General features: G+C 45.0%; 1 protein-coding gene across 7 annotated transcripts in view; it reads left to right on the plus strand.

The window, feature by feature from the left end:
* PDZD2 (PDZ domain containing 2) overlaps nt 1-16,261 on the plus strand; it is a 205,404-nt gene that overhangs the window by 155,115 nt on the left and 34,028 nt on the right. For all 7 annotated transcript variants that reach the window (XM_077282172.1, XM_077282145.1, XM_077282154.1 and 4 more), the window contains exons 14-19: nt 3,746-3,827; nt 4,984-5,087; nt 6,583-6,751; nt 7,484-8,286; nt 8,774-8,918; nt 12,346-15,382. In XM_077282172.1, coding sequence (XP_077138287.1) covers nt 3,746-3,827; nt 4,984-5,087; nt 6,583-6,751; nt 7,484-8,286; nt 8,774-8,918; nt 12,346-15,382 — 4,340 coding nt within the window. The remainder of the gene's footprint in view (nt 1-3,745; nt 3,828-4,983; nt 5,088-6,582; nt 6,752-7,483; nt 8,287-8,773; nt 8,919-12,345; nt 15,383-16,261) is intronic.

The following is a 16,261-nucleotide window of genomic DNA, read 5'->3' on the forward strand; positions in this document are numbered from 1 at the left end:
TATTTTGTTGGCTACATACCCCTAAATGAGCATCATGTGGTTTTCAGAAGTATTGACACCACCATTGCATCTGTTGGACCTGCCGTTGACATGATTGCTGGGTCTCTGCTGCTATAGCAGAGCTGCCAGGTCCTAGTTCTGTCAGTGACTTATCTGTTTTCCCCTGTAACTGGGGCTCCTATAGATGCCCCAGTTACAGTGTGGAAAAAAGTAATAAAGTAAATAAATGTTCCTCGGAGATCTTTGATTATCTCTTGGGGGACAAATTATCTAAAAATAAATATATACATATAAAATATTTGCAAAAGAAAGTAAAAAGTCACACTGCAAAAACCCTCCAATATTTTTAATATAAAATACATTTTAGTACATAAATATAAGAAGAAAAAACCCTACCCCTACTAGGTATCCACATGACCATAATAACCCGCAGAATTAATTCAACTGGAGTTATTTGGTAGGAAGTGTGAACAGTATAAAAAAAAAAAAGAGAAAACAGAAAAACAGTAAACCAAAAATTGATTTTTTTGGTATATTTGCATAAAAAAATTACACAGTAATTTAACACAGTTTGTATTGCATACAGGCATGTCGTTTCTAAAAATTAAAATTATGCCTGCTGAAAAGATAAGTAAAAAACAAGCAAAAATGGTAAAAACAAAACATGCAAAAATGATGCCAAAACCACTTAAAGGAAAAGATTGATGGTTTCACCTAGGAGAATCCTCAGCCGGTGTGCTGGCACCTAGGAGAATCCTCAGCCGGTGCGCTAGCACCTAGGAAAATCTTCAGCCGGTGCGCCGGCACCTAGGAGAATCCTCAGCCAGTGTGCCGGCACCTAGGAGAATCCTCAGCCAGTGTGCCGGCACCTAGGAGAATCCTCAGCCGGTGCGCCGGCACCTAGGAGAATCATCAGCCGGTGTCCGGCACCTAGGAGAATCCTCAGCCAGTGCGCCGTCACACCGAGGAGAATCCTCAGCCGGTGCGCCGGCACACCGAGGAGAATCCTCAGCCGGTGCGCCGGCACCTAGGAGAATCATCAGCTGGTGTCCGGCATCTAGGAGAATCCTCAGCCGGTGCCTGGTACCTAGGAGAATTATCAGCTGGTGTCCTGCACCTAGGAGAATCCTCAGCCAGTGCGCCGTCACACCGAGGAGAATCCTCAGCCGGTGCGCCGTCACACCGAGGAGAATCCTCAGCCGGTGCGCCGGCACACCGAGGAGAATCCTCAGCCGGTGCGCCGTCACCTAGGAGAATCCTCAGCCAGTGTGCCGGCACCTAGGAGAATCCTCAGCCGGTGTGCCGGCACCTAGGAGAATCCTCAGCCGGTGCGCCGGCACCTAGGAGAATCCTCAGCTGGTGTCCGGCACCTAGGAGAATCATCAGCTGGTGTCCGGAACCTAGGAGAATCCTCAGCTGGTGCCTGGTACCTAGGAGAATTATCAGCTGGTGTCCGGCACCTAGGAGAATCCTCAGCCAGTGCGCCGTCACACCGAAGAGAATCCTCAGCCGGTGCGCCGTCACACCGAAGAGAATCCTCAGCCGGTGCGCCGTCACACCGAGGAGAATCCTCAGCCGGTGCGCCGGCACACCGAGGAGAATCCTCAGCCGGTGCGCCGGCACACCGAGGAGAATCCTCAGCCGGTGCGCCGGCACACCGAGGAGAATCCTCAGCCGGTGCGCCGGCACCTAGGAGAATCATCAGCTGGTGTCCGGCATCTAGGAGAATCCTCAGCCGCTGCGCTGGCACCTAGGAGAATCCTCAGCTGGTGCGCCAGCACCTAGGAGAATCCTCAGTCGGTGCGCCGGCACCTAGGAGAATCCTCAGTCGGTGCGCCGGCACCTAGGAGAATCCTCAGCCGGTGCGCCAACACCTTAAATGTGTGCACATGCCCTGTATTTTTTGCTGAAGCGTTCTTTGTAGCCTTTTTATTGGACAGTGCCTGATTTGGAAAGGTTAGAAATAAATCGGAAGAGTTTTCCAAGAGTTTTTGAAGCAGGAGTTTGGAGAGGATTAACTAAAAAAAAAAATCCTCTATGAACTGTTTGTGCTGAGCAGCCAGATCTCAGGATTTGGCCAGTATGGGAGAACGTTCTGCGACGTCGGATGGTTCCGTGACGATCTTCCCTCGGCTTATTCCACATTTTCTCACAATGCCTCTACAATAATGGAATAAACATGCAGCAGAAATGTCTTTCGTGCTCTTCCAGAGTCGGCACTTTTTATTTCTGCCTCTCACTTTCCAGCTAATATAAAATGGTATTTGGAAGAAACAATAAGAACCACATGTTGTCCTCCCTTCTCTCCGCTCTCAGACACTAGAGCTGCGCAGATGATGATATCCAGGGGGACACGGCTCCATTTCCGTTCAGCAGTCGTTCCTTCTGTGCCTGGAGAGATAAAGATTCATATTCTTGTCAAGAGTTTTACATCCAGGTGCTTTAAATCTGTGGTTGTCGTGTAACATCCGAATATCATAAATTACTGTACACAAAGTCCTAGTGCCGCATGGTGCAAGTGTAGAAGATTACACACTTATATCTGATCAGTAATGTATGTACACAGTGACTGCACCAGCAGAATAGTGAGTGCAGCTCTGGAGTATAATACAGGATGTAACTCAGGATCAGTAATGTAATGTATGTACACAGTGACTGCACCAGCAGAATAGTGACTGCAGCTCTGGAGTATAATACAGGAGGTAACTCAGGATCAGTAATGTAATGTATGTACACAGTGATTGCACCAGCAGAATAGTGAGTGCAGCTCTGGAGGATAATACAGGATGTATCTCAGGATCAGTAATGTAATGTATGTACACAGTGACTGCACCAGCAGAATAGTGAGTGCAGCTCTGGAGTATAATACGGGATATAACTCAGGATCAGTAATGTAATGTATGTACACAGTGACTGCACCAGCAGAATAGTGAGTGCAGCTCTGGGGTATAATACAGGAGGTAACTCAGGATCAGTAATGTAATGTATGTACACAGTGACTGCACCAGCAGAATAGTGAGTGCAGCTCTGGAGTATAATACAGGAGGTAACTCAGGATCAGTAATGTAATGTATGTACACAGTGACTGCACCAGCAGAATAGTGAGTGCAGCTCTGGAGTATAATACAGGAGGTAACTCAGGATCAGTAATGTAATGTATGTACACAGTGATTGCACCAGCAGAATAGTGAGTGCAGCTCTGGAGGATAATACAGGATGTATCTCAGGATCAGTAATGTAATGTATGTACACAGTGACTGCACCAGCAGAATAGTGAGTGCAGCTCTGGAGTATAATATAGGATGTAACTCAGGATCAGTAATGTAATGTATGTACACAAGGACTGCACCAGCAGAATAGTGAGTGCAGCTCTGGAGTATAATACAGGATAATTAATGTATATATCCAATTCCCTGTTTTGTTTTTGTGTATCTTTGTGTCTGGTGAACATTGTGTAGTACCACAAGCTATGAAGAATTGCCATTGAGCGGACCCTCCTGTGCTTCTGTTTTGTGCACTGTGCACACAGTGCTGTCTTTCTCGCGGTGCCTGGCTGTCTTTCTCGCGGTGCCTGGCTGTCTGTGCTGCCTCTGCTCTCGGAGGAATGTGCTGTCTCTCTGATTCTGGATCACATGGAGCAGAGTAGGACGCAGGAGAAGAACGACCCTTGTTTCCTACGTGCGCTGATCACTGCCACTGTCTTTCCTCTGCACAACTTTGATATCTTATTTCCTATTTCTTGAAGATGTCGGAGCAAGAAATGGATGAAGTCATCTCTCGTACCACTCATCGTGAGAGCCGGGACCCTGGCAGTTCTCACATCGCAGGTGGGTGAATAATATCCTGATCACCACCAATGTGATGGGCAGGCGCCGGCAGGGGGAAGAGGGTCACATTTATTCCTTGTACAATTACATTCCTGAGAAACTCTCTGATTCTATTAGTTGCCATTTTTCAAGATCTCTGGTTGCTGTTCAGTCTCCAAGAATGTTTCTATTCTTAAGGTACCTTCACACTAAACGATATCGCTAGCGATCCGTGACGTTGCAGCGTCCTGGCTAGCGATATCGTTGAGTGTGACAGGCAGCAGCGATCAGGATGCTGCTGTGATGTCGCTGGTCGTTTAGGAAAGTTCAGAACTTTATTTGGTCGTCAGATCGCCGTGTATCGTTGTGTTTGACAGCAAAAGCAACGATACCATCGATGTTTTACACTGGTAACCAGGGTAAACATCGGGTTACTAAGCAAAAGTAAAAAAAACAAACAGTACATACTCACCCTCTGATGTCCGTCACGTCCCTCGCCGTCCGCTTCCTGCACTGACTGAGCGCCGGCCGTAAAGTAAAAGCACAGCACAGCGGTGACGTCACCACTCTGCTGTTAGGGCCGGCGCTCAGTCAGTGCAGGAAGCGGACGCCGGGGGATGCGAAGGTGAGTATGTACTGTTTGTTTTTTTACATTTTACACTGGTAACCAGGGTAAACATCGGGTTACTAAGCGCGGCCCTGCGCTTAGCAACCCGATGTTTACCCTGGTTACCCGGGGACTTCGGCATCGTTGGTCGCTGGAGAGCGGTCTGTGTGACAGCTCTCCAGCGACCAAACAGCGACGCTGCAGCGATCGGGATCGTTGTCTGTATCGCTGCAGCGTCGTTTCGTGTGAAGGTACCTTTTGACAGCAAGAAAAGCAGAAATCTTGATAATTAAGAAGAGTAAAAAAAACTTTATTAGAAAGTTGCATTATTGAAGGTTGAATAACTGAGGTTTTTTAGAACTTTGTTAAGAAGATTTTTAGAAGAAGGTATAATTTTTTTCCCCTCCTAAAAAGGTTTTGGTAAAAGGAAGGTGCAGTTTCTCATATTCTTCTGTTATCTGATTTGCTGTTTGTACGTTATTCCTTTTTCATATGACTTTTCATCATTCTAATCTGCAGACAAAGGCTTTTCTATGTCTTGTTCTCATCTTATTACCATTTTGTCCTCAGGCCTCCATTCCAAGAGTCCATCTCCGACTGTAAGACCGAAGCAAGGAGACGGACAAGCGCCGCTCAGCTGGACGATGAAACGTTTCCTGGAGCCGGCTAGTCGGGTAAGCGATTTTTAGAATTTTTGGGGTTTTTTTCTACATTCAATTTAAAGGGTCATTCCCACAATGGCACAGTATCTGCATGAGTATTTGTTAATAGACAGTATAATCCCAACATACAGCATTTTCTATACCTTTGGTGTCTTTTTGTTCATCTTTTTATGTCCCTCAGTGCATCCAGCTTCACCTAGCCGATATTCTGCTAAAACTGCATTTCCAGCAGCACCCTGCTTCTTCTCAGTGCTGCAGGTCCCTCCCTCTGCTCTCCTGTGTACTGTATGATAGAATTAAGTGGATCTCATTCTCAACATGGGCAATTTTTATGGATGCGGTGACCATTGATAGTTGTGAATGTAGTGACTGAAACTCATTATTTGATTTTCATTACATTTACAAGCTCCATATTTCATTGGTGGTTCCTAAGGATCTTCAGAGTCATGATCTTGCTCTTCACTACTTGCATAGCAGAGCTCGGCATAGCATAGCTGAAATAACTTACAACACGGCTGTCCGGGGAAAGAGGATGCCATGAGAGGATCTGGAGGATGTTTTATTAGAATCATAGAATGGTAGAGTTGGAAGGGACCTCCTGGGTCATCTGGTCAAACCCGCTGGAGGTCATTGGTGCATCTGTTTCTCATGCATTGGACCTAGTCATTTTTTTGGTGGTCGGATTCACAGTGTTTCAGAGCATTACTGCTTTTTGTGTTAAAGGGGAACGTGGGAGTGGTGAAAAGACTGCTGGAGCCCCAAACCGCTGGTAAACACCTTAAATGCCAAGGTCGTTATTGATTGTGGCATCAAAGGGGTTTATCTGTTAGGATTGATCTTTGTATTTGCAGCAGGGATCTGGCTATCTATGACAGATGTGTTATGTTCAAGATCTGACAAGTACAAAAAGACGCACCCATTATGATGTATAGATTGGGGTTGGCGTTCCTCCCGCTTTTTATTAGTTTGGCAGAAAAGTGCTGTTTTACCTGCCTTGTTCATGCACTTAGAGTAGCTGTTTTGATCTGCAAGATTAGCAGATGTCCTCACTCCAGTCTCTTCTCCTCTCCCCAAACTCAGACATTATTTCCAAACTCTTTCCCTGTCTGACAATGAGGGAGGAGAGCGGAAAAGCTGAGACAGAAGAACCAATATTTGCTAAAACTGCAGTTCAAAACAGCTGATCTGAGTGCATGAACCAGGAGGTTAAAACTGCTCCATCAGCTCAGAGTTCTAGAGAAAAGGTCATGGAATACATATATACAAATATTCAGAACTTTACAAAAACTGGACAATAATTAAATGTAGATTAAAAAAAATGTTTTACATTTTTTAATTCCTTTTTTTTTATTTGTAACGTTTATTTGTACGTTGCTGTCTTTATGCGTCTGTATCCGAACTGTTACTACTAAAATGGAGTATTCTCAAAAAAAAAAGGGAAAAATCACTAAAAATTCAACATCTGAAATGCAATTCTTATGACCTGTGACCGGCTTGTTCCCGGCAGGGCTCTGTAAGCTCTGAAGGGGAGCTGTCCCAGTACTTCTCGCAGGATGCCCCCAGCCAGTCCTCTTTATCCGACACCGTGGTCACTGGTTCCAGTGACGAAGACCAGCTGCGGGCGAGGAGCGCGAGCAACTCAATGGAGGAAAACACTGCTCCTTTCACCGCTGCCAGTAAGATTTCCTTTTCCATGTAGACGGGCTTTGTCTGCGAGCTGATAAATCTGCCGTGTCCTCTGTACCCACAGCGCACCTGGCGTCCGGTCACGGCTGATACCGGGCTCCGAAATGTGTTCTAGCCTCTATACAAACCTCTCACCTCTTCATGCCCCCCTTGCATACAGCCGTGGCCGCATATAACATGGAGGAATTATGATCATGTATTAGTATGATAAAAGAGTAACACTCTCCTGCCAGAATACAGGAGTTGGACCACCACTAGTCTGATATTAAAGGGGTTTTCCGGTATTAGCTGCAGTTTTGTTTAATAAAGAAACAAAGCAAAAAACAACTGAGTTTTACTCACCCTCCCCAGGTCCGGTGCTGAGCCTCCACTGCTCAACTCCTGGTGTCTGTTTTTGTCTGTAGTTCTGATGTCATGATTACACCGCTGCAGCCAGTCAGATTCTCTTGTAAAGTCTACTTGGGCAGAGCCGCTGAGCTCAGTAAATGGATGTCAGCGCTAAAGATAGTGATAGACACCGGGAGCAGCGGCAGAGAATCCTGTCTGGACCTGGGGAGGATGAGTAAATACCAGTTGTTTTCCTAAAACTAACTGCAGCCAGGTGGCAAGGGTTTTCTGAAAATGGAACACCTCTTTAATGGCCATCGATTTAATATAATGTGATGAAATATTTTTACTTCCATTTATTTTATATGCATTTTTTTTTTTTTTTACTTATAAAGGAAATGGGTCAACAAAATGCCAAGGTTCAGCATGCCTATCCCTGAGGAATGGGTTATCTCAAAGCCCCGGAATCCAACACGTTGCCTCCAGACAGTCCAGCCTTGAAGGCAGTCCTCAATCCTTAAGAAGTCCCCTCCAAAGACAGAGGAGGATTCTCTGTTGCGATGATGACGAAGGTAGCGAAGAAGACGACTTTGGTAAAAAAGAAAACCGACGCCTCTGTGATACCAAGAAGAAGAACGCCGATGAGGATTCCGGGATTGTGATGACCACCTCTTCCTTGGATGTCGATGAAGAGATCCAGGCAGACGAACTTCCCAAAAGTAGTATCGGTGAGGTTGGGTCATCCATGTGCGGCAGTTCTGTAGAGTCTGAGGATGGAGCTTTGGAACAGGCAGCGGACGTGGCTTCTTTTGGTATGAAATCTTTAGAATGCTCCGGTAAGGCTGACCTACGCCCAAATACTTTGGGTATTAAGGACCCTTTAGAAAGTCAGTCTGAAAATAAGAGGTCTCCCAAATTGGAACATAAAGCCGTCACCCGCGTCAAGAGCATGATGAGCAACACGAGCCCTAATTCCACCAAGCAAAAAAACGAGGACGGGAAACAGTCTCCGAAGCTGACGAAGATGGTCCCACCATCAAAGAAGTCAGAAGGGCTGGAGGTGTCGGGCCGATGTAACACGGAAACGGTCGAGCTTCTATGTAGTGAATATGAGTCCGTCGGCTTAGATCTGGAAATCAGAGAATCTCCTGTAAGAATTATAATCGCTGCACTGAGACTACAAGGAGGAGCAGATAAGGTACGACAGTCTAGACGGAGCACTGCACGTCCATGTCGATGACCTAAAAGTTATGGGGAATGGGACATCATAAATTCACGTTACTCCTGTCAGCGTTAATTAAAAGCAGATATTTTTTTTTATTTTTTTTTATGACTGTTCATATAAATAAATTCTGAATTAGTACAGTTTTTGTATTGGCAACTGGACTGCACGCTGTTCTTTTGAGCTGCAGAAGACCGGAAATGTCATTTGTCCCCTTTACTGTGTAGACTGGGACATGATCAGCAGAGGTTGTGAGGGTTTATTTACATCTGGAAGCTTCGATAGGGCAGAACAGTAGGATAATAACCCTATACGTAGAGATGATGCTCTATATGTACTGATCCAGAGATTCATGCTGAATTATACTCCAGAGCTGCGCTCGTTATTCTGCTGGTGCAGTCGCACCTATATGTTTATTATAATTATTAAGCAGCCATTCTTTTGTTTATTGTTATCCCTTTAGGAACCTATGGGAAAGTTGACTCCCGGAGATGAAATTCTGTCCATTAACGGCATTCGAGTGAGTGATTTGTCTTATCGGGAAACCTGCGACTTCGTCCAGTGCTTACCTTCAGCCGTGACATTGGAAGTGCGCAAGCCAATATCAGGTAGATCCCGGATCATGATTTCTATGTGATTTCTATACATAAAGCCTTTTTTCGCAACGGTAAGTCTTGGCGACACTATGCCATCTGCGCTGGGGACCTGACGGCTGCATGTGACAGCTCCCGAGATGAGAAAACTGCCGTAGGTGAATCTTTATTGAGACCTTATTACAGCAGGTCCTACGACGTAATCACTCTGGATTAAAATCTGGAGAATTCCTCATTTTACAAACATCTTTGATGTCTCACGTAAAATGAAAAAGAGGAATTCTAGGGGTGTAAGAAAAAAATAAATAAAACATCCGATCATAGACTAAACTTGTCCTGTTAGTATGCAGCTCTCGGCCTTTGCCAGAGGTGTAAGTCTTGATTAAAAAAAAAAAATAAAAACGAGTTGGTGCAGATGGAAATCTGATTTTTCAAATATTTTTTTTTTCTGGTGGAGGAAAAACAAAAATAATAATGAATTACTAGCAGCTAAAATAATCATTAATAAAAATAGGTGTCAAGAAAGTGCAGGGGAGAAAAACCTCAAGCATTTAGATGTCAATGTTTTTCGCTAAAGATGGAGGGGATTAGGAGAATAACATCTGCTTGATTTTCTTGTGATCTTTCTGGTTTAGTATTAGGAGGAGAAAGAGGTTCATTGTTCATCAATAGTTCCTTTTTTGCAATTTTTCATTTTCGACAGTCATCCAATCCCTCCAGCACGACCATCCAATGCCTCCAGCACCACCATCCAACCCTTCCAGCACCACCATCCAATCCCTCCAGCACCACCATCCAATCCCTCCAGCCAGTGGCGTATCCAGCCCCGGGTGCAGCCGACGGGGGCCCCAGCAGATGATGCGGCGGTCCAAGGAGGCTCCTCGTCGGCGGCATTCTGCCTCCCCCACACTGAGATACTCACCTACTCCTGGCGACGCGGTCCCTGCAGGTCTCTGGTTCCCCGACGCCGCAGCTTCTTCCTGTACTGAGCGGTCACATTGTACCGCTCATTACAGTAATGATTATGCAGCTCCACCTCCCATAGGGGTGGAGCCGCATATTCATTACTCTAATGAGCGGTAATGGTGACCGCTCAATACAGGAAGAAGCTCCCGGCGCCGTGCCGGGGAAGCAGGGACTGCACCGTGCCAGGAGCAGGTGAGTATAACGGGGAGGGGAGCGCTGCGCGATATTCACCTGCTCCTCGTTCCGGCGCCGCTCCATCTTCAGCAGTGACGCTCAGGTCAGAGGGCGCGGTGACGTGGTTAGTGCACGCCCCCTGCCTGAACGTCAGTGTTGAAGACGGAGCGGCGCCCGGAATGAGGAGCAGGTGAATATTGAAAGTGCCGGGGGCCTGAGCAACGGAGAGGTGAGTATGTGATTTTTTTTTTTTATCACAGCAACAGCAAATGGGGCAAGTGTCTGTATGGAGCATCTTATAGGGCCATAATCAACGTTTCTGCAGCACTATATGGGGCAAATATATTTATGGAGCATCTTATGGGGCCATAATCAACGTTTCTGCAGCACTATATGAGGCAAATATATTTATGGAGCATCTTATGGGGCCATAATCAACATTTCTGCAGCATCATATGTCGCAAATATCTCTATGGAGCATCTTATGGGGCCATAATTAACGTTTGCAGCATTATATGGCGCAAATATCTTTATGGAGCATCTTATGGGGTATAATCAACGTTTGTGGAGCATTATATTGGGCAAATGTGTCTATGGAGCATCTTATGGGGCCATTATTAACCTTTATGCAGGATTATATGGGGCTCCTGATTCAATATGGATATTCAAAAACACAACCTACCGCTATCTCAATTAATTTTACTTTTATTGGTATCTATTTTAACATTATGGGGATTCAGGAATGTACCTTGGCTTGGTCATACAGTTTCAATAGAGTTAAGGTTCAAATGGGGGAGGTTTGGGGGGGGGGGCTCCAAACTGATCCTTTGCCCCGAGTGCAGGAAAGGCTAGATACACCTCTGCCTCAAGCACCACCATCCAATCCCTCCAGCACCACCATCCAACCCCTCCAGCACCACCATCCAACTCCTCCATTACCACCATCCAATCCCTCCAGCACCACCATCCAATCCCTCCAGCACCACCATCCAATCCCTCCAGCACCACCATCCAATCCCTCCAGCACCACCATCCAATCCCTCCAGCACCACCATCTAACTCCTCCATTACCACCATCCAACCCCTCCATTACCACCATCCAACCCCTCCAGCACCACCATCCAACCCCTCCAGCACCACCATCCAACCCCTCCAGCACCACCATCCAACCCCTCCAGCACCACCATCCAATCCCTCCAGCACCACCATCCAATCCCTCTAGCACCACCATCCAATCCCTCCAGCATCACCATCCAATCCTTCCAGCATCACCATCCAATCCCTCCAGCATCACCATCAATCCCTCCAGCACCACCACCCAATCCCTCTAGCACCACCGTCCTAACCCTCCAGTGCCACCATCCAATTCCTCCAGCGCCAGCATCCAATCCCTCCAGCCTCGTCATCCAATCCCTCCAGCACCACCATCCAATCCCTCCAGCACCACCATCCAGTCCCTCCAGCACCACCACCTCCTAATCCCTCCAGCACCACCATCCAATCCGTCGAGTACCACCGTCCAATCCCTCCAGCACCACCATCCAATCCCTCGAGTACCACCACCCAATCTCTCCAGCATCTCTTCTGCATCCCTTATTAGGTGGACACTGTGTGAAGAATTACCATTAGTTTTTAATGATAGCTTGCGGCAAATGTTCACCTCTTTACCTTCCATCTTCATTACCTGCCCTGGATTCCGGGAATGTGTCCACATTGAGATGGCATCTTCATACTTTTTCTCATATAGGTTTTGCCCAGATGACTGTGTTTTATGTACTCCCTATTTTAGATAAACCACACACAAGCAAGGCTGTAGTTTCTTCAGAGACCTGGCTTCTCCATTGTTGATGGACATGCTGCTTCTCCATCTTCTAATGATATCTCAGGATTCCAAACCAGTATCTGATAAAATGACTTTTGAAACTTTTTGTGCATTGACCTTCTTTTTTTTTTTTGCATCGTCAGGTGCGGAGTCCACTTTGCTTTTCTTTTTTTTTCCCATCTCAATTTTCAACCCTATAATTGCAGAGAGCTTGGACACCAGATGTAAGCCATGATTTCCCTTAAAAAATGTTGATAATAAGTCTAGAAAATGTGAGCCCTGCTGTAATTAGAGGGGAAAACCTCCTGTTTGGTTTCCTACAGTCCATATTGTTGGTAGTTTCCTGGCAATTCATCATTGGTTGCCAGCAATGGTGATTAAATATGCTGTTCTGTCTACAGATTGTTGGAAATGTAAAATAAAGCACAGAAACTATTGACCATAATTGTGATTTTTTTTTTTTTATTTTTTTTTTTACAGCTGTTGACAGATTGTCTCACATTATGGCAACAGGGGCAGACACAAGCAGACCTGACCAAAAAGAATTAACCTCGACGGAAAAATTACAAGGATGCGAGACTGTGAACGACTTTCCGATGGTTGATTCTACTTTATCTTCTTCTGAACTGGCCACAAAGGAGGATAAACACCAAGTCAAGTATTGCTCCTCACCGGGTCACTGTGGTGGCAGGCCCGTCACCAATATCGATGAGTTTATTCACGAGTTACAAGATGATGGGTCTGTCCCTCAAAGTAAAATTAGGCTGAACCAAGGTGATGGCGTAGATTGTAGCACGATTCCAGAACACGTTATTTCATGTCAACGCGACATAACGCATCTTGAGCAACCTTATATGCCTACGAACTCTGCCAGTCCGATGGATGGTATTGGCAACCGCCTGGGATTTTCCGTTTTGGACTCCATTTCTTTAGAGAGCTCTATAGTTATCAATAAAAGCAGTTTAAGTAATTACTGTAGAAACTTGACTGAAGACTTCTCACTTTCCGAAAAATTTGAAAGTAGCTCTATCGATATTTCAACTTCCATGTATGGAGCTGTGGATGACTCCGACAGCGAATCTTTACTGGAAATTCCTTCCGATTCTACGAGTGACATGATTTCATCTCTTCAGAACCAGTCTTTTGTGTCTGAAACGCAGAACACCACAGATTCTGAGGAGGAGCAAATTGAAATATGTTGTAGTTATAAAAAAGAGGATACTGAAATTTCGAGGACATCTCCGTTTTACCCACCAGTACATAGTAATAGTGAACCTGGACATATGAAACTGGATACAGCATCTCCTTCTGTCAGTAGTCTACAAACTTCTACCCAAGGTTCTGTTACCATAAACCAAGAGGTTGCTGGAAATATTCTAGATCGGACTCTTATAAATACTCAGGAACTCAATGATCATTGTGCCTTAAATGCCGAAGATCTTGGAAAGGAATTAATTAGAACTGGTGGTGTAAAGGTACCTTCATGTAGTGATACTATGGACACTAATACTCCGCTTTGTATAAAAGCTAACGGTGCGGTAGATATGGAGTCCTTGCTTGTGAGCAGTAAAACATCTGATAGAAACGATCATAAAAGGTCCAGTGGTTGTACTCAAGAATCCATTGGTGTCACCAAATCCCCGTCTACAAGTAAACGTAACAAATCACCTACAACACATGACCTAAAGGGCAAAACTGAGCCAAGAGCAAGCAAAAGCTTAGCACTAAAAACCTCAAATGTGGAAAACAAAGTAAATAATAATGCTGCTGCAAAAGTTCATCATGAAAACAAGAGGTCATTGGGTAGTAACTATGAGGTACTTAGTGCTCAGATGCCAAAACCAGGACCCAAACTGAAAGGTCTCTGCATTAAAAGCAGAAACAAACCAAACACTGATCAAGGAAAACCAAGGACTGAAAGTTATGACTGCAGAAAATCATCTCCGCAACCATCACCTAAACTTCTTCTTAAGAGGTCCACCATGACAGATGTCATCTCTTCTCCCAGAGAGACAGCAACCAGAAACTCGAAAACTTATGAGAATGATCAAAAATTTAAAAATGCTCTGCCTTTGTCTAAAGCTGATTCTTCTTCAGGTTTAAGCCCCAAGTCAAATACTCAATCCAACGAAAAGTCAAACTTTAGAGGAGCAAAGAAAAGTCCACTTGAAGGACGCCAAGAAAATGGCTCTTTAGAAAACATTTCTAGCTTGGATATGGAAAAACGTCTGGAAAACGGAGATAAGATTCAGGGAGCAAGCACAAGTAGTCCCAGCAGGAAAATTGACACAGTAGGTGACAGCAAATCAAGAAGAAGCCTAAATGGATCTTTTAGGAATCTCGATGCTTCCAAAAATGAGACACAGCGGGTAGCTTCTCTCTCACTTAGCGAAGATCAACTCGAAAACCAAGATATTCAACGCACATTCATGGAGGTCAAATTATCACCCTCGCTGTGCAGCGGACTCCAAATTTCTTGTAAAAATGACTTTCTTAATAAAAGTGAAGTTTCCAACAATAGGGAATTTGCTCTGGTTTTCAAATCCCCCAAACAGAAGTCGGAGACTAACTTTACGGAGAAGCCACCTAGTGGTTCCAAATCCGTGGCAAGAACTTATTCCATGCCCTTACAACTCGCTAATGTCATGGACCTGGACGTGACGCATGGAAAGGAAAGTCTTGTGGATGATCATCTGGTTTCACCAATGTCAGATCAAAGTATGGATGACTGCCTCGCTGAAGAGTTTTCTAAAGCCACTTTAGAGAAACAAGACTCCAAAGGGAAAAACTCCCTAAGAAGCGACATGTTAAGAACGATCAAGAGGAACTATTATTATGAACTTAACTGGCCCCATGAAACGGTTTCATCTCTGACCGTCAAGCAAAGGATCAAGTCGTTTGAAAATCTCGTAAATTTCGATAAAAGTGTTATGAAGGTGATTGAAATTAACAACGCTCCATTTTCTACTAAACCACCTCTAAGTAGAAGATCTTCCGGTTCGGTGACGATGCATTCGCAATCCAGTGACAACACAAAAGTTCTGAGACGTAGTCTAAGTTCTTGTAGTGACAACCAAAGTGAAGTGTCCTTAGCAGCACAAATCAAAAAATCTCCATCAAGTGTGGCCTTAACTTATACTGAAAAAATGCCTGAAGATCCTGTTAAGGAAGTTCCACTGCCTGAATCAACCAGGACTGAAAAAACAGAGCCATCTGTACAGGGTGTGCAGGTTAGGAAAAGCAGGACAACTTCAAGCCATATCCGGCCATCTTTGTCTCGTTCTAAGCTGCGGGAGCTGAGAGCCCTAAGCATGCCAGACCTGGACAAGCTGTGCAGTGAGGACTTCTCTGTAGAATCGAAATCCCAGCAATATAAAACAGAACTTGAGATCAAGCCTACAAGGAGCGACGCGTTGTCCTCTCGAATAAGCTCTAGGGACAATAGTTTTGGAGCTTCTGGGTGTGACGGTGAAGTGGTGCAGGACGGGGAACTCGCACGAAGATCCTGGTCAGTCAGGTGAGATATGTCTGCACTTGAGAATCCTAAATCTGTGTAGGTACGAATGGGAGATCATCCAGTGGATCAATAATTTTCTTGGTCAATTGTGACTGGCAACCAGTTATAACTTCTATAGCAGTGATTACCAAAATTTCTGAATTTCAAACACGCCTGGTTATATATAGGAAACTGGATGTATCATTGAGTTGTCCTCAAGTCAATGGATCAACAGAAGTGACTTGTTTTGCACAGGATGTAAATGTACCCAGTTATGCATTGATAAATACTGAGACAATGTCCAGGAGATAAAAGAGACAGTGGCACTCACCGTCCCGTAAAATTGTCCTTTTATTCGGCTTTACGGTAAAAAACCAGAGGCAGGAGAGTTTTCAGTGGACGACGGCCGTTTCGCGCTAACACTTGCTTCTACGGGACCCATAGAAGCGTGTGTTAGTCCGAAACGGCTTTCGTCCATTGCGTTTCCACTGGGAACTCTCCTGCCTCTAGTTTTTAATGTAAATCCGAATAAAAGGACAATTTTATGGGACGGTGAGTGCCACTCTCTCTTTTGTCTCCTGGACATGGACTTTGTCTCAGTATTTTTCACATGGTTTGGCACCCAAGATCCCTATGTCAGTATAACATCGAAGCCCTGGGAAACTGCCGCTGTGCCGATCACCTGTTTTCACTTCATGCATTGATAAACCCCTCGGCCTGGGTATGATCCTCGCACCCTACACACCTGTCTGTCCTATAAATATGCACTGATACACCCCTCTGCTTCTAATTTACTGCATAGTTATGCAGATTTAGCTTTTAAGACTGCACAAAAACGCAACAAAAAACACAATAGACTTTTTTTAAAAAACTATATTACCATTTTTTTTTTCAAACCAC

This window comes from Ranitomeya variabilis, chromosome 1 (assembly GCF_051348905.1).
Source record: "Ranitomeya variabilis isolate aRanVar5 chromosome 1, aRanVar5.hap1, whole genome shotgun sequence".
In the NCBI taxonomy this organism is placed as follows: Eukaryota; Metazoa; Chordata; class Amphibia; order Anura; family Dendrobatidae; genus Ranitomeya; species Ranitomeya variabilis.